General features: G+C 45.1%; 1 protein-coding gene across 1 annotated transcript in view; it reads right to left on the bottom strand.

Annotated features, from left to right (window-relative positions):
• RBM22 (RNA binding motif protein 22) overlaps window positions 1-21,589 on the bottom strand; it is a 100,229-nt gene that overhangs the window by 23,146 nt on the left and 55,494 nt on the right. Inside the window, exon 8 of the mRNA XM_085617704.1 lies at window positions 8,921-9,085. Coding sequence (XP_085473830.1) covers window positions 8,921-9,085 — 165 coding nt within the window. The remainder of the gene's footprint in view (window positions 1-8,920; window positions 9,086-21,589) is intronic.

The following is a 21,589-nucleotide window of genomic DNA, read 5'->3' as shown; positions in this document are numbered from 1 at the left end:
TAAAGTAAGGCTCAGAGTTTCAGATTGATAGTTAACACCCTAAGCGATCATGCTGCCCTGGCCTTTGATTTAGCTATTGACCAGGGGCAATTCACATCTTATCCGATGATGACTGCACTTGCTCAGAATAACATCTATCTCACAAAAACAAATGGCTACGCCATAGGTTGGGGGAAGATAGATCCAGTAGTCATGACAAATAAGGTGGTTCACGCGGTATATTCCGCCATCGTGAAGTGTTTAGACATCGATACTAGCGAAGAAGAACTTTTGCACAATTTTAGTCTTATTTTGGAGAAGGTAAAGGATCTTCTAACACGCAACAAGAAAGGGAATAAAGGTGGGAAAAAAGGGTGGTTCAGCCACGATTGCACCACGGCCCACAAATCCTTAAAAAAAGCGCTGACAAAATCCGTAAGAGATCAAGAGGAGATCCGTAGACTAAGAAGGTCCTATCGATTAGCCTGCAAAACAAGAAAACAGGAACTGAAAAAAGCTCTCTGGGACCAATTATACGAGAGCTCCCAGAATAGAAATAGTGAGCAGTTTTGGAAGGTGGTGAAGACCCCCTTCCTGACAGATACGTGCGATCTGCCAACAGTTGAAGTGGCGATCGAGGGTCCAACATGGGTAAACCATTTTTCTAAAGTTTTCGGTAAAACACTTGGAGTAGATATATTAGAGGAGAATAACCAGAGTCCACAGGAAAGTTTATTCCCGATCCCGTTAAATTTCGGAATAGACGAAGTCATAAATGCGGTTAAAATGAGCAAATGTGGAAAAGCCCCTGGTCCAGATGGAGTACCAGTCGACTTTTTCAAGTTTAAACTAGACTTGTGGGCCCCAATTCTAAAGAGAGTGTTCGACGCAGTAATGAAGTGTGGCTTAATCAAAACTTGGACCCAATCGATTATGGTCCCTATTTTCAAGAAGGGAAATAGGGAAGAGGTGACCTGCTATAGGCCAATCTCACTACTGGACTCGCTTGGTAAAGTACTGGGCAGAGTGGTTCTCCAGCGTCTCCAGGAGTGGGTTGATGATCGCAATATATTATCTGACATCCAGTTTGGCTTTCGAGAGGGCTTCGGAACAACTGAGCAGGCATTGAATTTAGCCTTAATAATGGGAAAATACTCATCGGCAAAGCAAGGAAGGTTATGCATGGTCTATGTCGACCTTTCCGCGGCCTTTGACTGTGTTTCCCACTCGAAGCTCTGGTCAGTTCTTACTGACATGGGTATAGACCCAGCCCTTGCACACCTTCTTCGCGCACTATATTCCAACGCTTCATCTAGGGTCCGCTTCGGAACGCAGGGCGAACTATCTGAATCCTTTAAGGTGGAGCGGGACGTGAGGCAGGGTTGTGTGCTGGCCCCCTTTCTCTTCTCTCTTTACACTAACGGTCTCGAGGTAGAGATGTTGAGAGGGGGTCAGGACCTCCCACGAGTCAAAAATCGCCTCGTGCCTGCGCTGCTTTATGCGGATGACGCTGTGATTCTGGCACGCACCCCGCGAGAGCTGCAGAAAGCTCTAGATAGATACTCAAAGTTTATGGGTAGCCTGGACCTCAAAATAAACATAAAAAAACATATGTGATGGTGGCAGGAAAGGGAGAGAAAAGGGGAAGGATCATTTCTCTCGATAAAGAGAGAGTGGATTCGACTACCCAATACCCATACTTCGGGGTCATGATAGACGAAAAACTTAATTGGAAAGCGGCCATCGAAGCTCGCAAACACCAACTTTTGCGAGCAATAATCGCTCTCATAAAATTTTCCCAGAAGCTAGGAAAGAGGCCACCAGTAGAGTTGCTCCGCATTTATGAAGCAAAGTGCCATTCCATCGCACTTTATGGGGCGGGGTTGTGGGGACATAAAAACACTAACGCCCTGCAGGTAGCAGAGAATACATTCATGAGATTTCTCCTTATGGCACCTAAGCGAGCATCTATTTTTGCCTGCCATGCAGAACTTGGTATCCCCCACATTGAGGATTTGGCTAAAATCCAACCTCTCCTGTTGTGGCGCCGTATTTGGGCGTCAACAAAAAACTCACTCACAAAAGAGATAGTGGCAGACTGCATGTCCCTGGAACACGTGGGGAAAATTGAGTGGTTGCTATATGTGAAAAATCTCCTCGCAGACTTGGGGCTGAATAAATACTACGCTAACCCCGAACTAATTGCCGAGATCCCAAAGAAAGAGTTAAAAACAAGGGCTCTGAGCTATATGGAAGAATTACGGTTGAGCAAGGAGATAAGTAAAACATCGGTTCAACACTCCCTGGCAGTTATGACTACCCTGTAAATGGAACCATATTTGACCTATGTCGAGTCACAATTTGAGCGTTTCCTGTTGACACGATTTAGATTGAACGTCTTCCATAGGCTCGTAGCCTTCCCTAAATGTCATAACTGGAACGAGACTTTAATGGTGTGCCCTTGTGACGAGACGTCGGAACAATCAACAATGCACACCGTCCTGTTTTGTAAATATTATACTACACATCGTAAATTATGGCTAATTCCACTGCTAAGAACTCTTGGTCTCAGAAGATGTCGCCCGGCTATGTTGCATTTGCAATTTTTGCATACCACACTGATTTCGAAAAGCGTTAGCACGCTTTTAAAGTGTATTTTTAAACATAGAGCAAACCTTGGTTGAAGTATTTTTTGTCAATTCAAAGAGTTCCTTACACTGCGTATACTGTATGTGATATGTATTATATGTACTTTAATGGTTATTATTGTTCTTCATAACCGAATAAAGATTTACTTACTTACTTAAGCCCATAAAGATGACGACAAAGCACACATTTTCAGCAGGTTTTTTAAAGATCTGTACACAGGCACACAATCAGACATCAATTTACAACAGCAATATCTGGACTCAGTGGTGCTCTCTAAGATCACGCCCACAGAGAATGACCAGCTGAATGGACCGATCACGGAAAATGAGGTGAGGACATCAATTTCAAAGCTCGAACTACACAAATACCCAGGGCCTGACGGGCTTACAGCTCAATTTTATAAGCTATATGCGTCAGAGTTCACACCACACCTCACATTGTTATTGAACGTGATAGCGAAAGAATCCAAAGTCTCAAACTCTATGGCTGAAGCGGTAGTCACGATGATCCCCAATTTAGGGAAGAATCCTCATAATTGTGCGTCATATCGCCCCACTGCACTGCTGAACCTGGATGCCAAACTCTTCCCTGCAATAGTGGCCGCGCGACTAGACTCCTTAATGCCCTTACTAATCCACCCAGATCAATCTGGCTTCATAAAAGGCAGACAAACATGACAAGATTCGAAGAACCATTCATTTGATTGAGAAAGGGGCTAAATTTAGGATTCCGGCAATATTATTAGGCCTAGATGCTGAAAAGGCCTTTGACAGGGTGGATTGGTCTTTCCTTTTTCTGACTATGCAAAAATTTGGATTAGGGCTAGAGTTCATTAATATGGTGCGGGATAATTATAGGTACCCACAGTCAATAGTGCAGGTTAACGGTCCACAATCACCACCATTCTCCCTTAGTAGAGGCACAAGACAAGGGTGCCCACTGTCTCCCTTGTTGTTTGCTCTGAGCATTGAACCACTGGCGGCCAGGGGGCACCGAGCATAAGACCTCGCTCTTCGCGGACGACATCCTAATGATGCTTACGGACCCAGGAACCTCCCTACAAGCACAGACAGAACTAAATGACTTTGAAGCTGTAGCGGGATTCAAAGTAAACACTTCGAAATCCTTCATAGTAAATCTTACAATCCCTGATGAGGAAGCCTCGCGACTCCAGAGCCAAACCATTTTGCAATGGGCCAAACACTCCATACAGTATTTAGGGATTCACCTCACCCCTAGAGTAGCAGGCCTCTATAAGGCCATCTATCCTATACCCCCCCCCATGCTGATCCAGATACAACAGGATCTCGAACGCTGGAAGACACTATACATCTCCTGGTAGGGAAGGATCAATGCCGTCAAAATGACGTTGCACCCGAAATGACTATTCATTCCAAGCCCTCCCGATTGATCTGGACCGTGAGCTGCTGCCCAAGTTACGCTCCCTAATTACTAAATTTATATCGCAGGGGGAGGGGGGAGAGCGCGTCTACCATTTCAAGTCTTACGACGCCCAAAGAAGGAGGGGTGGGGGGAGGCCATACGAGATTTCTCAGTCTATTTCAAGGCGGCCCAATTGAGAGTTCTAGTGGAGCGGTCCATGAGGGAATCTGATAAACATTGGCTCCACAAGGACATGGCGATAATGGGCAGGACGATTTGGGATATCCCCTGGAGGTCGAAAAAAGAGAGGTCAGCTAACGCAGACATTAACACTCTGACACGCACCACGGTAATGGTATGGGACGACGTCACGAGGGAGAGAGGGGTGACATCCTTTCCTTGCCCGTACCAACCCATCAATTTCAATCCCGACTTTCCACCAGCCATGCGAGTAGGCCCATTTGACACTTGGCGGGGGGCGGGGGGGGGGGGTAAGGGGATGCTTGATGGTTTCGAACATGTTTCACAATTTTGACATACGGACATTCAAAACGTGCCAAAGAGAATTTCAGGTCCCGAGCAGTGAACACTTTCACTATCTTTAACTCAAACACTGGTTCTCCCAGCCTAGGGGGAGGGAAGCCGCCACCAGAGAACACACATTGATAGAAAAATGGGTTCAAAAAGCGGGCACTATGCAGGGAGCAATCTCTTTCCTTCATAGCTTGCTATTGTTGGCAACACACCCCCCACAGGCCCGGTACATGTCCCTCTGGGAACAGATCATTGGGAGAGATAGCTCAGGGGAGGAGTGGAAACATCTATGGATGGATATAACGAAGAACAATCACTCTGTGAGTCTAAGAAAGGCCCATTACAAAACTCTTATTGACTGGTACCTGCAACCCTACCAAACTAAAAAAGCTCTTTCCTGACTCCTCCGATCTCTGCTGGCGCGGATGTGGTCTCCTTGGGGACTTTCGCCACGTATTGCCCAACGATCCGCCCCTTCTGGGAGGAGATTCTCGCTCATATTAAGGAAATGTTAGGTTACCCCATACCGACTTCCATCGGGAGGGATCTGGGGTTGGAGCACCAGATGAAAGCAGACAAAGCGATTCTTTGGGCATGCTTAGGAGCAGCCAAAACTAAAATAGCAGCGGCCTGGAAAAACAAGGAGGCGCCAGCACGGTCTCTCTGGCACTCTGGAAAATACTCTCGATGGGAAGAGTAGCAGATATTTTTCGAGATGATTACAAACCTTTTGAGTATAAATGGGGTCCATTGGTGTCCTTTCTTTCCAGAGGCCTTCCCTCAGCAGTGTGCCCATCTTCTTAAAGAGCATTACACCTTTTCCACCTTTAGGACGGTTTTCCTTACCTGTTTGAGTACCTATAGATGCTTGTCTCGCCCTTTCTGGCTGCACAAGCCTTGTATAGGATGCAACACTTTACTCTGCCATTAGTCCAACCCCTCGTAGACATTTACACAGTTGAGATATCAACACCACCAGGGGAGCGGTGGGGGATGGGGGGGGAAGGGAGGCAGGGTTTTGTTTAAAACACAGTCGGGGTGGGAATAGGGTTTTTTCCTTTTTGGTCCTTTTGTTTGTGTTCAGACTTGTTGGGGTAAAAGAGCCATGACCTGAAGCAGGGGAGGGAAGTAGAAGGACATCACAGAACGAGAAACTGAACACTGATTAGATGTGCTTGTATGAACAATGTCCTATGGGTGCTTCTGACTCTCCTCTAAATGTAATAGATCTGTACCAGTCATGCCGATTAAATAAAGTTTTTAAAAAACTATGCCTTTTTTAAAGACTGAAAATATTGAAATCCACATACAGTTTTGAGATACATTAAAACATGTTTGCTTTTCACCCATTAGTTTTACATTTCTTCTCCTTTTACTTTTTTTAACAGTGGTTTACAAACAAGCACTGGCATAGCCAATAACTTGGCACTCGCATTATAAACAAGTGATCTATTGGCATTGCCAATGCTAGTTTTATATTGTTTTTTTCTTCTTGCTCTTGTGGTTTAACAGGATGTTGGTGCTATGGACTGAGTGCACATACATTTCTTATTATCCAGAAAAGTTACTGAAAACAGAATAATCCTGCAAAAAGAAATTCCTGTTATCCACCATAACAACTCTCTGCAACGCGAAGAAAAGTATACATGCAGTGACTAATTCCAACCTTCAATAAAATCAGGTATACTTCTAGTGCCTGAGAAGCTTACATTCAAGTTGTGTCCCCCATGCTCCTCAAGATCTTATTGTAGCCTGTGGATGGTGACACCACAACATAAATTGGAGCACGTGCACTCGTCCTCATTGTGCCTGGCAATGAAGAACACTGTGACTGCATGTTCAGTAGACTTTGCTGGATTCCACACCAAGCAATGCATTCACTGTAGGCCTTACCTCAGAACCAGTCTGCTCCAATACCTTATGCACGGCCTTTGGCGGAGCAGAGTAACAGAGTTTATTGCTCTTCAGTTTCAGAGCATATCTCACCACTTAAACAAACCACAGGTAAACTTTGCTGGGCAAAAGCTGGTGAAGCTTTTCTTGTTAAATTTAGTTGCTGCAATTGCTGAAGGACATTCGTCACCACTATACAAACTCCAGGCACTTGTAATGAGTAAATGCTTAATTTCAAGTCACAGTTTGATAGAATGTCCAGCAGCATCACTGCTCAGTAACAAATGAATCTAGAACCTTTTCCACATTCCTGAACCAGGTTCTAGATTGTAACTGCAGGCAGCAAGCAGACCTTATACACCATTAATATGTGATACAAGGAATGGTCCATTTACTTGTTCAGATAGGTGGCTGAAGTTTCTTTAAATACGTTCACTTTACTGAAGCAGGACTAAACTTCCATAAGACAGTACAGTATTAAATATATTTTTTGTTCCAGAACTATAGATTGAAAATGTTGTAGCCACCAGTGTTGTTGTTATATTTTGAATTATGTGCAACATTATTTTTCATATCTTCACTTCCATAGCTACTTTATGGGAAGCACAACAAAGAAATATTAATGACTACTGTAATAAATAGCCTGCTGCTTTCAAGTTTCAAGTCACCTTAACCAGTGACTCCACTATCTCCCTGGTCACAAGGAGCGAAACAACGCTGAAGAATGAACAAAAAAAAAAAAAAAAACAACAAACAGCACTAACAGCACTAACAGGAAACATTGGCGAAAGACACAGACCGGAATATACAAACGGATCTGTGGTCCATGCTATGTAGGGCTTAAAATGTAAAGAATTATTTTTGAGGCGTGCAAGAGATTAAGTGATAACATCACTCTATTGAAGGAAATGCACGGTTATGAAATATTTTTTTCAGTTCTTTCAGCTGGTAATTGTCCAAATGGGCAGTTTCAAAACGTATTCCAGGGCAGGCAGCTTGGGCGTCAGGCCTTTCTTCCTGCAAGACACGGACGGGCCCTGCAGTTGCTCAGAAACTTTACGGTCATTTTTTGGAGGGCATAATGAGTGTGACCGGATGTTTTCAAGCTCATAGGACTCCCAAAAACAGAAAATGTTTTGGTTGCGCACAAGCTAATTAGAGCTCCTGCTACACAAACTCTTACTGTAATCTCTGTATTAGCTTCAGTCAGACTAACAGAGGATTATGTTGTACTAACATTTTTAACTGCTATTATGAACATTTTTGCACGAAAACAAAAAAACGGCACCTTGTAAAACGGTATTTTTAGGTGCTTGGCTAAACTTGGCCTTAAGCTCCACACCAAATTCTATCGCAGCCATGATGTGGCTTTCCATTTCGCCTCTCATCACATATAGCAAAGTGCGTGTGCACTCTTGGAATGCTCTGTGTTGACGTGCCATTCTCGAAGAAGTCCAGAGGAAGCCTTTTGCCATTTCCAAGGCTCTTCTTCTCTGTACTGCCGAGGGCCTATTTTTAAATTGAGACGGTCATTGTTTTGAATGCAACTAGATAAGCACAGACACATCCAATGACATTGGTCAAAAAGGGTTATTGGATATTGTTGATTTTGGATGGCGCTACATGATGCTGTATTACATTTTGTATTTTGATTTGTCAATTTGTGAAATGATGTATAATCAGCTTATGCTGATACTGCAATTCTCCCTGTGTATTTTCTATAAAAAAAAAGGTCCTTTTTTGGAGGTGAGCAATGAGTCCGGTTTGCCAGACTATAGGGTGCTGACCTGCAACAGTCTGTGTTTACTCTGAGATTGAACATCTTGTCTTTCTCTTGGCTGCATCTCATTGAGCATTGACCTTAAACCCTACACTGATTTACCATGCATTTGAGAAACTTAATTTTGCCTTCTGCATTGCTCATTATTTAATAAATCTACATGGTTTCGAACTTAAAGAAGGCTGCAATTCTTTTCTTGTTTCAAGACTTATTTGACTATACTCATTTATTTGCAATTATCTGCTATCTGTAGGGACACACTGCTTTAAATGATTTCAACAATTTGTTTCAACAGCTGACAAAATGGTTTAATTCTGGGCAAATTACTTTATCGTTCTCTTTCCATCTGATCTGCAAAAAATCGAAGTGTGCAGAAAAAAGTGTAAAAACAAAGCAAAACAGTATTTAGTGCTAGAACTGAAACTGCTTTTTTCCAGCTTCACAACATACATATTCCTTAGCCATCCTTCCACTCCATTCCACGGTACATAGGGCTCTAATGTTCTCAGGTGAATTCTATAACACCAACGGTTATCCAACTACCCTATAACCTTGAAATCACAAAGTCTGCACACTATCCTTACACCCACATAATACAGCAAAGTTACAACCATAATGAGTGCACAGCACACCCTAGCCCCTGCTAACATACCATCTCTGAATGAGCAAAGAGGCATGATGAGCAGCCAGAACAGCACTCACCTGCCCCATTTCACATTGAGCCTGCGGCCATTTACGATCAGCTTGTTGAATGACTTCTCTGCTGCTAACTCTGCTGCTTGTCGTGTCGCAAACTGGATGAAGGCACATTGCTGCCGCTGTACCACAGTGATAGTGCGTATCTCACCAAACTGGTAGAAGTGATTCCTGAGCAGAAACAACAATAGAAAAACCTTTTGGTAACATTATTCTAATACCAAGGGCATTAGACACCACAAAACCAAGCCATGCTGAATCCTGAAAGTCACTTTGACAATTATTTTCGGATATGTATCGGCTTAAAAAAGGCTCTTGGAGGAAGACTGGACTATCTTTGCCAGTTAAACAGGAAAGCACGCTCTCCAGGAAAGTCCGGTATCTTCTTAAATCCACCAGCAGAAATTGTAATTCAAGGACTGGACTGCAATTTTACACCAACAGGTGAAGAATAACGGCCTATTTAATTGGCCAAAAGCTCTATCTTACTGCTGCTACAATAGTCAACTTGCAATAAAGGGCACCAAATGCTCAACAACTCACAGTTCATTTGAAACAAGGCAGTGTGAAAAAAAATGACATGATACATTCAGTCTATCACTGTATTTTCACCATAGTACATCCACTTGTCTTTTGGCCTTTTGAGAGAGCACTGAACCCCACAGCATTAAACTGCTCTTCTTATATATCAATTTGTAGATCTAATTCGGTTGTCTTGAACCTGAAGTTTGAGGAGTTGGCACCATACTTTGTTGTATGAAGAAGCATGCCAGTAATTTGAAAAAGGCATGAAAGTCTAAACACAAAGTAGAGTCTTGGAAGGGAGATGCGCAAGCAACAGTGGAGACATCTGAAGGGTCACACTTGACTGAAATCATCCTAAAGGAATCGAACTTTATGGGTAAACTACCAATCACCCATTAAAAAGGCAAATGAGTGTTTGGTGGCCTAAAAGCCAGAGGTCCATTACACCCTAGCAAGTTACACAACACAATATTTCGACGTTAACACAGGCACAAAGGAGTCTCTGGTGGTGTAGTGCCTGAGCTTAACCTTCATGCCCCTCGTGATGTAATACATTTGTCCAAATGCAACTTAGCTTGACTGAGACGAGTGCTTGCGCACCGGAGGATGCACTGGCTGGGGTAGTCGGGTGGGAGAGGCAAAGCAAGAGTCAGATGAGATACTCCACTAAAGGACCAAAAGAGGATTGCGATGTGACATTTGCCCCCACTCAAATGTGCCCTTACTACCAGGTCCGAGTGGGGCTGAAGGCAAAAAATAAACCCAATAGACTTTCAGCCATTTAGGAGGGCCTAAGGAATTCCCCACTCAAGCATTTGGCAGGCTGTTAAAATGCTGACCTTGAATAGCTAAAGACTAGCACTCCCAATTATTCCAGACAGTTACAGCATAGCAGCACCTCCCCATGCAGGAGGATGAGCCAGCTGGGAAGAAGGAACTAGCAAAATTGTTTTGCCCCGGGCCGACGGAGACGGCTGCAAACACTCGGTCATGTGAGGGGAGACGGCCAACACACTAGACCGAAAACCTGCAGCAATTGGGGAAACTAGGACAGCCCTGGAAGTAAAAAGTGATACGGTTGCAGGAGAGCTTAATCTGACCAGCAGAACCTTGGCGAAAGTATTTGACAACACTAGGTCATGTTCAAAAACCTGCTCACTCGAATCACTGACTTTATCAAATAGCTACTAGAGCATAAGGATCGGGTGAGTGTATTGGAGGAACGAGTAGAAGTTGCAGAGGAGCGCACATTGGGCAACAATTTGCACATCAAAAGGCATGCCCAAAAACAAAGAAGGTGCTAATGCCATGCAATACATTGACTCATTGCTTATGAAGGAGGTGCCACCACCCCCCCCCCAGGCGCTATCTGCTTGCTTCACAGTGGAGGGCACGTGCAAAGTACTTGCCAGAAGACCACCGCCGAGAGCACCATCGTAACCAATCATCACAAAAATATATTAAACTGCTATGACAGATGTTATTCCACACAAGGCCAGGTCGAGTGATCAGCTAGTAGTAAAAAACCTCAGACTGATCTTTCTAAATTTCACAGTACGAGTGCAGAGCCATAGAGCATTGTTTCAGTCAGTAATGCAACGTTTTCATGAACTGAATCAGAAATACGCCCAGTTTCTGGCCCGGCTGACGAGAATGACAGACCAACGCTCCCACTTCTTCACAGAGCCAGAAAAAGCATGGCTTTGGTTAGAACGATAGCAAGCTGAGCGGAAAAACCACTAGAAGGAGTCAGCTACAACCTGGACACTGGCTAAAGTGCACTGTAGGCAAAGCCTGCGGAAACAAGAACAAGTGTCTCAAAAAGCCCTGCAGTTTCCGATGCAGGTGCGAGACGACAGCAAGTTAGCAACTGAAATGGACACTGCACAACCCATAATCGATAAATATCCTTCAACTGAGGGGGAAGAAGACACTGCGTGATCAGGTTCCAGCCAGGAATCTGACTTCCTCCAGCAATTAAGCTGCAGATCAGGGGTCTCCAACCTTTTCTGCACTGAGAGCTACTTGTGTTCAAAGAAATGCAATGAGAGCTACTAATATTATTAGTGTTGTATAACCACAATTTTGCTATATGTATATTAATTCAACCAAGCAAAAGCTTCTTAATTTAATAAGCTGGGCTACACACAGTTGCGCTACTGAGAGGTAGCTAGAAAGGGAGACGACCTTTACATCGCGGTCATCACACCGCAATGCCATTGTTGTAACAACTGCGTTGTTACCACGCAAAGCCATTACTACGCAAGTCATCACATCGACTTGCAGTAGATGGCGCGCTAACATTAGGAATAGTATAGTTTACTATTGCAACACCTTCCCTACTGTTACGTAGGCTGGAATTGGAATAGTAAATTATACATTTCTAATGTCAGCGCGCCATCTACTGCAAGTCGATGTAATGACTTGCGAGTAATGGCATTGCATGGTAACAACACGGTTGTTGCGTTGTAATGCCAAGCGATATAATGACTCGAGTTGTAACTAGTCAGATTCAGCTGGAAAGCTACAGCAGTTCAAGAGCTACTGGTTGGAGACCCCTGCTGCAGATGGTGGATATCATCCTTTAAAACTGGAAGTGCTAAAAGTTTGTAGTCAACAGCAGTAGTGACCAGCAACAATAAAATATGGTAGGACGCAATGCCCCAAAAACTCACCACAGGCTTCGGTCGCAGTCTCTCGTTCCGGCATCCTCCACGGGCAGAAAGGGAGAGACTTCCTCCCTTGTGCCACGTAAATCCAGCCACTGTAGCTCCAGGATTGGTTGGAGCAGGCTATCCAAACACTAATGTTGAGGCTGGGGGCCTGCGGCTGCAATCCCTCAGCTGGTTTTTTCAGCCCTGGGATTGCAGTCTTTGAAGTGCACATGACAGATTGGTCGGCTGTATACAGCCAATCTTTCATGCACACTGGCGTAAGTGCAATTACACTAATCAGCCCCGCCTCCCCCCCCCCCCCCCCGGCCTCACGCTGAAGCATCGCAAGCCTGCCACACATAATTAAATTAGCATTTCTTACCATTTTATGAAAGTGTGTGGCTGCTGCGCTGGTAGAAGGCAGGGTGACACTCCTCTGCCATAACGGAGATACCACCGTTGTTCAACAGTAATAACCCCCTGTTGGCCCTCCACCTTCCGCCTCTTTCATTCTTCAAGAACCCACAGAAGGTAAACACTGTGCCCCAGAGAGGAGGGGAGTAAGGGGGCTGAGGTGATGTCCTGGCAGCTTGAGACACCTTGGTTAAAGCCTGCAGTGCCACACCACTCCGCCCGCAGTTTGGGTGTGTCCGTACCTAAGGGAGCACAAGCGTACCATGGTGCCCATGACTGAGTGAGCCAGGCACAGGGGATCAGTGGCGGCAGTGAACATGGCTGCAAGCAGAGTGGGCTGAGACAGAGAAAATGTATCAGGGCCTTGATGTGAAGACTGGGGTGCTCGTGCCCCTGCGTGTGACTGCGGTGCTTACCTGGAGTCGGAATGGCTCTCAGTATGGGCAGAGCTCCTGGTGAGCCGATACGGACTAGAGGTGGTTCTGGTCCTTAGCTGTGCTGCAGTGGTAGCACTCAATAGTTGTTGGCCCGACAAGCCCCAAACTGCAAAGACGGATCTTGAGAAGGAGTAGAACATGGTGCCTAGGAACCAGTGAGGAATGGGATTACCTTGGGAAATACAGGGCAGAGGTGGAGATCAGACACTAAACAACCTCCACTATGACATTCAAGGGAGCAGGTCCACAACTGGGTCCAGTGGGGAGTAGAATATGTGAAGGCTCAGCCCAAGTTTACCATGCAGCCTCAGCCCGAGGATACCACAGAGGGACGGTGGGGGACAAAGCAGGCCTAATGCTGGAGACCATCAGCCTGGCGGCATACACATAGCCACAATTCTGGTGGTCATAAAAGAAACCAAGACAGTGTTATAGCTCATGATAGACAGTGTGGCCAAAGATGTGAGGGTCGATCACAAGAAACTGGCTGAAAGAGTGTCAGAGACAGGGTCCACCCTTGCCCAGGTCAGACCAGCTGTATCGTTAAGCAAGGTTTTGCCAGAGGGTACTAGAATAGGGTGTGGCCACCTTAACAGAAAAACTGACAACAACTGACGCAACAACATTCGTCTAGTCGAAGATCCAGAGCAGACTGGAGACTCAAGTATGGAGCAATTTCTCAAGGAGTGGTTGTTATCCGTGATGGTAGACCGGGGGCAGGGGATGAAAAATCCTAAAATGGTTCACGGTAGAAAGTGCCAGCAAGGTTTCTAGTAGACCACCAGCACCTAGGGCTCCGCCATGAGCTATAGTGGCCAGACTACTCAATTTTCAAAATAACGACAATATCCTGCAGGCGGCGCGTGCACATTGCTTCTGGCAAGTGGTGAAGGGATTCATGAATATATGTCCTGATTACACCATCGCAGGTCAGTAACGAGTTTCCTTGTAGTTACACTTTTGTAACAGCTGAACCTCAGGTATGCTTTTTTTCCTGCAGAACTCAGGAAAATGCAACAAGAGATGCCACACTCCTGTGTATCGGCAGCTGAGGTGTGGGAGTGATTGGAGACACATGGCTAACTGCGGTCGGAGAGAGAGAAGCCCCTGTCTTTGGGATGGCCGGAACATAAATCATACTGCAAGGCACAACAATGCCCCAACAAAAGATCAAGTAGAGTACCATTTGCTTGTTTATTCTGAGCAACAAAGCTGTGCGACACAGATGACTTGGACATTCCTCCATGGGCCAAGCCCCAAGGGTCAGGCACTTGGAAGCAAGCAGTTTTGGCCTGCACTGCATGTGTGTAAGGGGGGTTGTTGGGAGGGAAGAGGGAGTAGGAGTCTTGTGGTCACAGGTATCTATTGCCCATTATGCAACAAAGGACATACAGAGAAACAGAACCAAGATCCATATGGCGGGTACCTTAACACAAGAGTATGTAGGCGGTCTGACCCTTAATATACGGTCCTGGAATGTCAAAGACCTGGGTAACAGACTAAAACAAGGGATTGCAGCCAAGTATCTGAACAGACACAATTCAGACTTGGTTCTGCTGCTGGAAACACACCTGGTAGACAATGAATGTGGGTTTCTTAACCGCTGTCAGTACAGGCTGCTGAAACATTTTTGGTTTTCTGTGGGATCATGAGGATTGGGAGTCCTGGCACACAAATCCCCATTGCTGCACATTACAAATACAAATACTAGGGTAGACGCATCAGGCTGTTATATACCAGTGAGTGGTTACTGGAACCATATGAGCCTAGCAGTGGTGACTTGGCCCACCCCATAGTCTGCAAATGAATGGGTTGGATAAGCTGGGAGAACGCATAGCAGAGGTTCCTGAGGCCCTTCAAACAGTGGGAGGTGATCTGAACCGACCAGTATGGGGAGACCTAGACAGTGTATCTATGTCCGGAAAGCAGCCCAGACCTGGTGCACGTTTACGAGTATTCTTGGATGTGATGGGGATGTCCTATCTCTGGAGGGAGAAACAGAGAAACCTCAGTATTCCTAGGCATCCAATTCCATGAGTTCCATGTCTCCGATGGACTACCTGCTGGTGCTGTGTAACAGAGTCGAGGAATTGAGAAACACAGACTATTTACCTAGAGGTGCAGCTGATCATTTGGTCAAGCCTGGCAGACAGCCTGGGTTCAGCCACAGGCCGGATGGAGTTTGGACCCCTGTGAGTTGACAGACTGGAATACGCGATTCTCAGTGGTGGCGGGCATAGACCTCCACTTCCAGGAAAATACTGGACAGTGGAATTTAGAACTGACCTGTGGGAAGCTTATAAAGCATTTATGTGGGGACACTTGATTGCTCAAGTGACTGGGAAAAGGATGGAGAGGAAGAAAGAAGTCAGTGTATTGGAGAATAGGTTGGTGCAGAGGGAGGAGAAGTATGTGGCCACTCCCAGGGTGGAGTTTGTACACAGTTTAGAAAATATATGGGAAGATTATAGATCCTTAGCCCAATAAGAAAGAAGAACAGTACAGAAACAAACAGGGTAGGCTTTATGAAGTAGGTAACAAGGCAGGGAAGCTGTTAGCTTGGCTAGCTCAGAGAGAGGAGGGAAAAAGATGGATACAAAGGGTGAAATGAAAGTGAGAGACCCTAGTGGAGATGTCAAGTGACTTGCGCAGGCTTTCACGACTATCCGAGTCACTTGTATCGACCAAGGGCTGTAGGAGACCCGTTACATTTGGAAGGGTTTATTAGAGTGGTCACAGTACCAAAGCTTTAGAAGGATGCCTGAAGATCCCTGGGAGAGGATATAATAGAAATCTCTGAGGCTCTGGAAAATCAAGAAATACCAAGCCCAATCGAATTATCCTCTGATTTTTTTTTTAAATATGTCAAGTATAGCATCATAGGCTCCCTTAAAGCCAGGCTTAGTGAGGCCATGAAACAGGGCATATTAACTAAAGACCTGTGCCAAGCTGGAATTGTTCTCATCCACGAGGGGCAAACCTTTTGTTTGCAGTTTTAAATAGCGCAAACTCTACCCGAAGGTATTGGGGTGCTTTACATGTGTAAATTACACAAAGACATTCTTTTTTTGGTAGGCAGAGGGAGATTAAGTGATTTGCCCTGAATCGTAGGATGTTGAGTTGACGCCGAGACTCGAAACGGATTCCCCAGTTCCAAAGTCAGCAGCTCTGGCTGTTACGCCAATTCTCTCACCATTCCTCCTGAGGAATGTGCCTCTTATAGGCCAATCCAATCAGGCTTTATGTCCTACAGAGCAAAAAGACATAATTCAGGCAACTGTTTGGATGATTGGCCCGGAGAGATGGAATGGTGGAGCCGGCAAGATTGTTTGCTCTGGATTCAGAAAAAAGCATTTGATTCGATAAGGTAGCCATGCCGAATGGCAGTTCAATGTAAGATGGGCTTTGGCCCATCCTTTCTGGCTTGGGTGAGGTTGCTGTAAAGGGATCTACTGGCTGGGTTAGGGTTAAAGCACAGTCATGAAAGAATTTAGACTAAGAAGAAGTATGCAACAGGGGTGTCATTTGTCCCCTTTGTTGTTTGTGCTGAGAACATGGACACAGGAAGACACAAGAGTTAGCAGCCTGAGATGGGACCCCGGATTGGGAAAATGCAATTTCACTATATGTGGGAAACATTCTTTTATATTTGGCAGACCATGAGAGAACTGTCCAGAGAATTCTGGAAATGCTCAGGCTTGGCACCTTTGCAGGTATCTGCATTAATTGGAGCAAACCCATAACATTTCCCCTAACTGACTGGGCACCACAAAGTGACTGAGGCATATCCTTTGAAATGGAAGTCGACCGATTTTATGTATCTGGACACCTATATAGCTACGATTTAAGAATTAATCCTCAGGTACAATTAAGAGAGAAACCTGGACAGATACAAGGAAGATGTGAGACATTGGCAGGGACTTCCTGGTCTATGATGAGGAGGGCTGGCCTATATAAAATGATATATGTGCCCAAGCTTCTTTAGATCTTGGGAATACACCCATTGAGGATCTTAATAGGTTCTTCTGTGACGTTCATGCTGTAACAGGCGTTGTTGGGAGAGATTAGGGGGCGGTGGGTGTCGGGGAGTACAACAAGAACAGCCCTTTGATGGAGGGGCTGTCATTCCAATCTTGCAGCTATTCCACTGGGTGGCCTAGTTATTGGTTAACGACTGGCCTTTTCGACACAACAGGAGGCCACCTAACTGGCAAAAAGGCTGGATAAGGATCAGAGAGGATACATGTGCAGGCATGAAGATGCCGTACCGACCTAGACGGTTACAGTGGATATGATATGAAGATGGGTAGCTTGTGACTTGGGCTGGAAGGGTAAATTAATACTCAAGAAGCATTAAGGGGCGACAGGCATTAGAAAGCTACAAGAAGCAAGACTTGCTGTGTATATCCAAGATAGGTGATATTTGGCGAGACAGCGATATAATACAGTTTCCAGAACTGCAGGAACTGTTTGATCGAATGGGGAGACTATCCCTCAGATACATGCAAGTGAACCAAATCATACAGGGCTCTGGGGATCAACTGGTCGATATTGCAGAGGAAACACTACTGAATTTCAGAGTTCTGGGACCTCACAAAACAAACAGTCTTGCAGATTAGAACCACACGGCTTACTAATAGTCTGCCACTCTTTGATGTACTAAGAAACAAATATGAGCAGGACCTGGAGAACGATGCATTCGGCGAACGGCGGGTCTATAAACTCTGGGGTGGAATTGGGGGTTAGGAGGCCAAATCAAGAAGGATTTAATTTAGTTCAGCTATGAATACTCCAAAAGGCACACTTTACGACAACCAGGTTAATCAAGATGGGAAAAACTGAAGATGACTGATGCCTAGGGGGTGCCAGCAAAGGAGCACACTACGTCATGCTGTATGGGGTTGTAGTCCATAGATGCAGGGAAACTGGGAGAAGGTTTGCTGTAAATATTCTCATTCGTGCTGTAGGATTTACTCCTGAACTGACACTGCTGGGTGTTTAGGGAGAACAAACTCTGATAGATATATATTTCTTTTTTGGTATGAAGTACCAATGGTGGCAAGGCAGGATATGGTCTCCTACTGAGAGGGTGGGATGGCGCGGAAGATTAATCGGTTCAGACGGTGGCTGAATGGTAATCAAACCTAAACTTGGTGCATGAGAGCTGAGGAGTTGATTGATACAGTCCCACGCAAGTTCGAAATAGTGTGGGGCCCTAGGAGAAGTGCGGAAGATGAAACGGAGTGAGATAGGAAAAGAGGTCTGATTGAGCCAATGCTGCATTGGCGGTGATGTAACCACCGGGGTTCAGTGGGAAGCCAGATTAAAGTGAACAACTGGGGGAGGTTGTGTATATCTACGAAGTGTCCCTTTTGTGGTTTTATGGCTGCAGAAAGAAACTGAACTGTGTTTGTGGGCCTCATCATTAGAGTTTGCTGTTCATGCATTTATCTATTGTTTGAAAAAATAATAACCCTATTTGCTAAATAAAGGTACTAACCCCTGTCACTTCTGAAACTTAATTTACCTACTTGTGAACATGACGTTCTCTACATGCTTGCTAAAACACACAGATGTATGACTGCTAGGATACATATTCACAGTTAAAACTTATATAGATAGATTGTATGTTTAACAGAGAAATTAGTATGCTTGAAAGCTGAAAAGGTCTATAAGGAAAATGCTACTTACCAGTATGCATCTGTTCTTGGCATGTAGAGCTGCAGATCCACACACTTCGCATTAGATCGCCATCTGGTGTTGGGCTCGGATGCTTGCACCTTGTTGTGGTCTTGGAAGAAGTCTTTGTAGTCACGAGATAGGGGACTCCTCCCTTGGACGATAGTGCGCATGGGCATCGACTCCATACTCAGATTGTTTTTCGCCATGATGGGAAATTATGGAGTTAGTAGAAAAGAAAGATGTCCATGTGTGTATATCTAAGTTAGAACTGGAACAGATACAGGCCCTGGGAAGGTGGGTGGGCGTGTGTGGGTCTGCAGCTCTACATGCCAAGAACAGATGCATACTGCCAAGTAGCATTTTCCGTTCGAGGCATACGAGCTGCAGATCACACACTTAGCATAGACTGTACAGCAGTGTCTCCCCTAGCGGTGGTCACCTGTATTGGTTGCAGTAGTTTGAAAGAGAGTTTTAAGAACAGCTTGGCCTACAGAAGCTTGTTGCTTGGCTTGCACTTCAACACAATAGTGTTTAGTGAAGGTGTGTGTGGTAGACCATGTCGCTGCCTTACAAATTTCTTCTAGGGGAATGTTTCCTAAGAAAGCCATGGAAGCCCCTAGTTTGCGTGTGGAATGAGCTCTAGGGGAAATTGTCAATGTGCATTTAGCCTTTTGGTAGCATATTTGGATACATTTAACAATCCACCGTGCATTCCCAGCTTTGGAGATGGGGTTACCTTTATGAGGTGGGGAGAAAGCTACAAACAATTGTTTTGTCTTGCGAAAGGATTTAGTTCTGTCAATGTAATAAAGCAGGGCTCTTTTGACATCTAGCGTGTGAAGAGCTCTCTCTGCTATAGAATCTGGGTTTTGAAAAAACACCGGTAGCTCCACTGATTGGTTAAGGTGAAATGCAGAGATGACTTTGGGAAGAAATTTTGGATTTGTTCTGAGAACCACTTTGTTACAATGTATTCTTAAGAAGGGTTCTTGTATGGTTAAAGCCTGGATCTCACTCACCCTTCTGAAAGAGGTGATTGCAATAAGGAAAGCTACTTTCCATGTGAGGAACTGAAGTTCACATTTGTGAAGAGGTTCGAATGGGGGTCCCATGAGCCTAGTAAGTACAATGTTGAGATTCCATACCGGAGAGGGTGGTTATCTGGGAGGAATGATCCTTTTAAGGCCCTCCATAAAGGCTTTAATTACTGGGACCCTAAAAAGTGACAAGTGTTGTCCGTTTAAGTAAGCGGCAAGTGCTGCTAGATGTAGACGTATGGATGAGTATGCTAGATTACATCTTTGCAAATGTAGTAAGTAGCAAATGATGTTCTGGATGGATGCATCCAGTGGATTTATATGATTGTTAGTGCAGCAAATGGCAAATCTCTTCCATTTTGCTGCATAGCAAGCTCTGGTGGTAGGGCGCCTGGCTTCTTTAATGATGTTCATACAGTCCGGTGGAAGGTTAAGATAGCCGAATTCCAGGACTTCCAGTGACTTATCTCTCCATAGTTCTGCGTTAGTATTGATGGGGAGAGGCGTAGTTTTTGGTGTGGGACTAGTGAGAGTTTCAACAGTGTTGTGAACCACAGTTGGCGTGCTCATGTGGGAGCCACTAGGATCATCTTTAGAGACTGTTTTCGGAGCTTGCGTACCACTAGTGGAATCAGTGGGAGTGGCGGAAAAGCGTACGCAAATCTGCCTGACCAGTTCATCCATATCGCATAGCCCTTGGACCGCGGGTGTGGAAACCTGGTGACGAACGTTGGGCATTTTGCGTTTCCGTATGTGGCAAACAGATGTATGTCTGGTTGGCCCCACATTTGGAAAAATGGTAGAAGAACTTGCGGATGTAGTTCCCATTCGTGAATCTGTAGTGTCAGTCGACTTAATAGATCCGCAATCTGCTTGTGTACTCCTGGAAGGTGTTCTGCAAGCAGGTGTATGTTTTGTGGGATGGCCCACCTCCAAATGTTCTGTGCTAGCTGAGACCGCTGTAGAGAATGTGTGCCACCTTGTTTTCATATGTAAAACATGGTTGTCATGTTGTCCGTCCGGATTAGGACAGCCTTGTTCAGTACATGAACTTAGAATGATTTTAAAGCCAGGAATATTGCTAGCAGTTCCAGATGATTGATATGGAGCACTTTTTGTTGAGTGGTCCATTTGCCTTGAGTTGTGCGATTGAGGAGGTGTGCTCCCCATCCTGTGAGTGATGCGTCTGTTGTTAGTATTATATGTGGAACAGGCTCGAGGAACGGCCGCCCTTTGGATAAGTTTGTTGTGTTGCACCACTGCAGAGAGCGACGTGTGCGGCTGTCCACCAACACTAGATCTGTAAGTTGTCCCTGAGCTTCATTCCACTGATGTGCCAGACATTCCTGTAAGGGACGCATCTGAAGTCTTGCATAAGGTACAATAAATATGCAAGATGCCATCATGCCTATGAGTTGCATTAACACGGACTGGGAGAGAGTGTAGGGTTTGAAATTATTTTGATGAGAGCTTGTATACTGACTATCCTGGCTGGTCTGGGATATACTAGAGCTGTGGAAGTATTTATTGTGGCCCCTAGGTATTGATGAACATGAGAGGGTTGGAGTTGCGACTTGGTATAGTGGATTGTGAACCCCAAGTTGTGCAGTGTTTGAATGGTTTGACGAGTGTTGAACACACTGGTTGAATGATTTGGCTTTTATTAGCCAGTCATCCAGATATGGGAAGACATGGATTTGTTGTCTTCTTAGGTGTGCTGCTACCACTGCCACACATTTGGTAAATTCTCTGGGAGCGGTGGCGACTCCGAATGGAAGGACTTTGATTTGATAGTGTTGTCCGTCCACTACGAACCTTAGATGCTTCCTGTGAGCAGGATGTATGGGAATGTGGAAGTAGTCGTCCTTGAGATCTAGTGTAGCAAGGAAGTCTTGTTGTTGGGAGTAGTGGAAGCACTTGTTGGAG

This window comes from Triturus cristatus, chromosome 7 (assembly GCF_964204655.1).
Source record: "Triturus cristatus chromosome 7, aTriCri1.1, whole genome shotgun sequence".
Taxonomy (NCBI): domain Eukaryota; kingdom Metazoa; phylum Chordata; class Amphibia; order Caudata; family Salamandridae; genus Triturus; species Triturus cristatus.
Note: the sequence above shows the minus strand (reverse complement) of the source record. Positions and strands in the feature narration are given on the sequence as shown.